Source organism: Ascidiella aspersa, chromosome 1 (genome assembly GCF_963924565.1).
Source record: "Ascidiella aspersa chromosome 1, kaAscAspe10.2, whole genome shotgun sequence".
Lineage (NCBI taxonomy): Eukaryota > Metazoa > Chordata > Ascidiacea > Phlebobranchia > Ascidiidae > Ascidiella > Ascidiella aspersa.
In genome coordinates, this window is record NC_139447.1 from 2,742,032 (window position 1) to 2,744,354 (window position 2,323).

The 2,323-nt window shown below is 34.7% G+C and overlaps 1 protein-coding gene across 1 annotated transcript; it reads right to left on the reverse strand.

The window, feature by feature from the left end:
- Nucleotides 1–425: 425 nt before the first annotated feature.
- On the reverse strand, nucleotides 426–1,864 carry LOC146166541 (uncharacterized). Its single transcript, XM_083389112.1, has one exon. The coding sequence runs from the start codon at nucleotides 1,847–1,849 to the stop codon at nucleotides 872–874; it is 978 nt and encodes a 325-aa protein (XP_083245238.1). The 5' UTR covers nucleotides 1,850–1,864; the 3' UTR covers nucleotides 426–871.
- Nucleotides 1,865–2,323: the final 459 nt, after the last annotated feature.

Below are 2,323 nucleotides of genomic sequence, written 5' to 3' on the forward strand. Positions count from 1 at the left end.
ACAACAGAAACCAGCATCCAGGTATGCTTATTATATTTAGTTTATTGCAGCAAATCTAGTTAAAGGAAATTGCCTTGAGCGAGAAAATGAAATCGTGTTGTGTTAAAAGTTATTACCACAGTCGCACTCGGACGACGTAAAGATAAATTGAAAAGCTGAATCAACGTTATAACTAGGATTAAATACCAGAGAAAATTTAAATCTAGGTTTCCATTATGCGTAATTAAAGTATTTAAAAGACTTGTATCATAACCTCACATTTTTGACATATTTTGCACTCAAATGTTTTTCTGTAATGTTAATTTCTGTGTGGTTTTGAATACGCAACTCTTTCCAAAAACCTCGAATGCGTGTTGTTGAATAATCATTTTTATTATAAAACACAAAACATACAATTTGTATATTCCTTTACGCTACAAGATGGCTTACATTTTTAAATGCGAAGCGTAAATGTCATTAAAGCGTTTGAAACACAAATTGTACATCGACAATTACAAACGCTTTAAAACCATTTCGATCGGAAAACTAACAATATTAAGTGAAAATTTCACACTTTAAACGGTTCGGTGGTAAAAAAATACAGCATCCCGTTTCGTTTAAAACAATAAATACATCCTTATGAACTGGTCCGCCGTTTTTACTTTTGTTAAAGAAGCATAAGTCCAGCATAGGAAGTTGCCCATCGATATATGTTCGAAGCTCGAATATATTTACATTTCCTTAAAATTGCAGATATATTTTTAATTATTTTCAACCATTGTGTAATCTTTTTTGCAAAGTTTTTGTTTGTTATTTCTGTGTTTAATATATTACCTATAAGTTTTACAAATATGTGTTTTTGCTAGATTCAAAGCTAAACAGAAGTTTTGTTTTAAAGCGTTTCTTCTTTGGAGTGCGTTTTCTTGTGTTTATTAAGACTTGATGTCCGGCTAAAGCACTTTCCACATTCTTCACATTTGTAAGGTTTTTCTCCAGTGTGAATCCTATGATGAGCTTTGAGAACTGATGTCCAGCCAAAGCACTTTCCACATTCTTCACATTTGTAAGGTTTTTCTCCAGTGTGAATCCTATGATGAGCTTTGAGATTTGATGTCCGGCCAAAGCACTTTCCACATTCTTCACATTTGTATGGTTTATCTCCAGTATGAATCTTTTTATGACCTTTCAGACTTTCTGCCTGGCTAAAGCACTTTCCGCATTTTTTGCATTCGTAAAGTTTTTTTCCTGAGTGAATTCGTTCATGAACTTTGAGACCATCTAATCGACCAAAACACTTTCCACATTGCTTGCACTTATATGGTTTTTCTCCAGTGTGAGTTGTTTTATGAGAACTGAGGCTTCGTGCATGAATAAAACATTTTCCACACTCTTTACATTGAAACGGTGTTTCTCCAGTGTGAATTCTTTCGTGATTTTTAAGATGTCCCGTACGGTAAAAACATTTTCCACAATATTTGCATTGTTGAGGTTTTATGCCAGTGTGAATTATTTCGTGATTTCTGTGACTTGCCAAATGGGCAAAACATTTTCCGCAATATTTGCATTCATACGGTCTTTCCCCAGTGTGAATTCGTTTGTGTATTGTTAAGGTTCGAGCATGGCTGAAACATTTATCGCAATAAGCACATTTAACAGGCTTTTCGCCAGTGTGAGTTCGCATGTGGCATTCGAGGTCGATATTTCTACCAAACAGTTTTCCACAAACCTTGCATTTGTGTTTCTTGAAGTGAATCTTGGACAAATGTAAGTTTAGCTGTTTTTGATGTTCAAAAACCTTTTCGCAAACGTGACATCGGAACTCTGTATTCTGTGTTGAAAGACTCTTACTTTGTTCTTTCCTCGTATCCATTTGATATAAGTCACTTTGTTCTTCACAATCAGACTCTTCTTTCACAGGTTGATGTTCTTGTGAAGAACAATCTGTAACCGTGGCAACAGGATGATTAGAAATATCATCATCGTTCTCATATTGGAAATCTTTTGATGTAACTCCATTCTCGTAGTTCGACATGTTTTCTCTTTTAAATGCTAAAAACTCAGCACATTTATTCATGTTGTCATCCAACCTATACTGTGTCTAAAATATAACCAGCCAGTTAAACTTTGAAAACACAACACAAGTCTGTATTAAAAGTGCTTTAGGGAATCTGACACCACAATGCGTTCGTCGTGGGTTGGCCACCATTTGGATGCTTTATTATTCGCAATGAGCGACATTTTTCACTTCGAAGTTACTGTATTATCAGCTATGAGCCAAATGTCTTACTTCGAAGTTACTGTATTATTCACAAAGAGCCATATTCTTTACTTCAAACTTAATGTA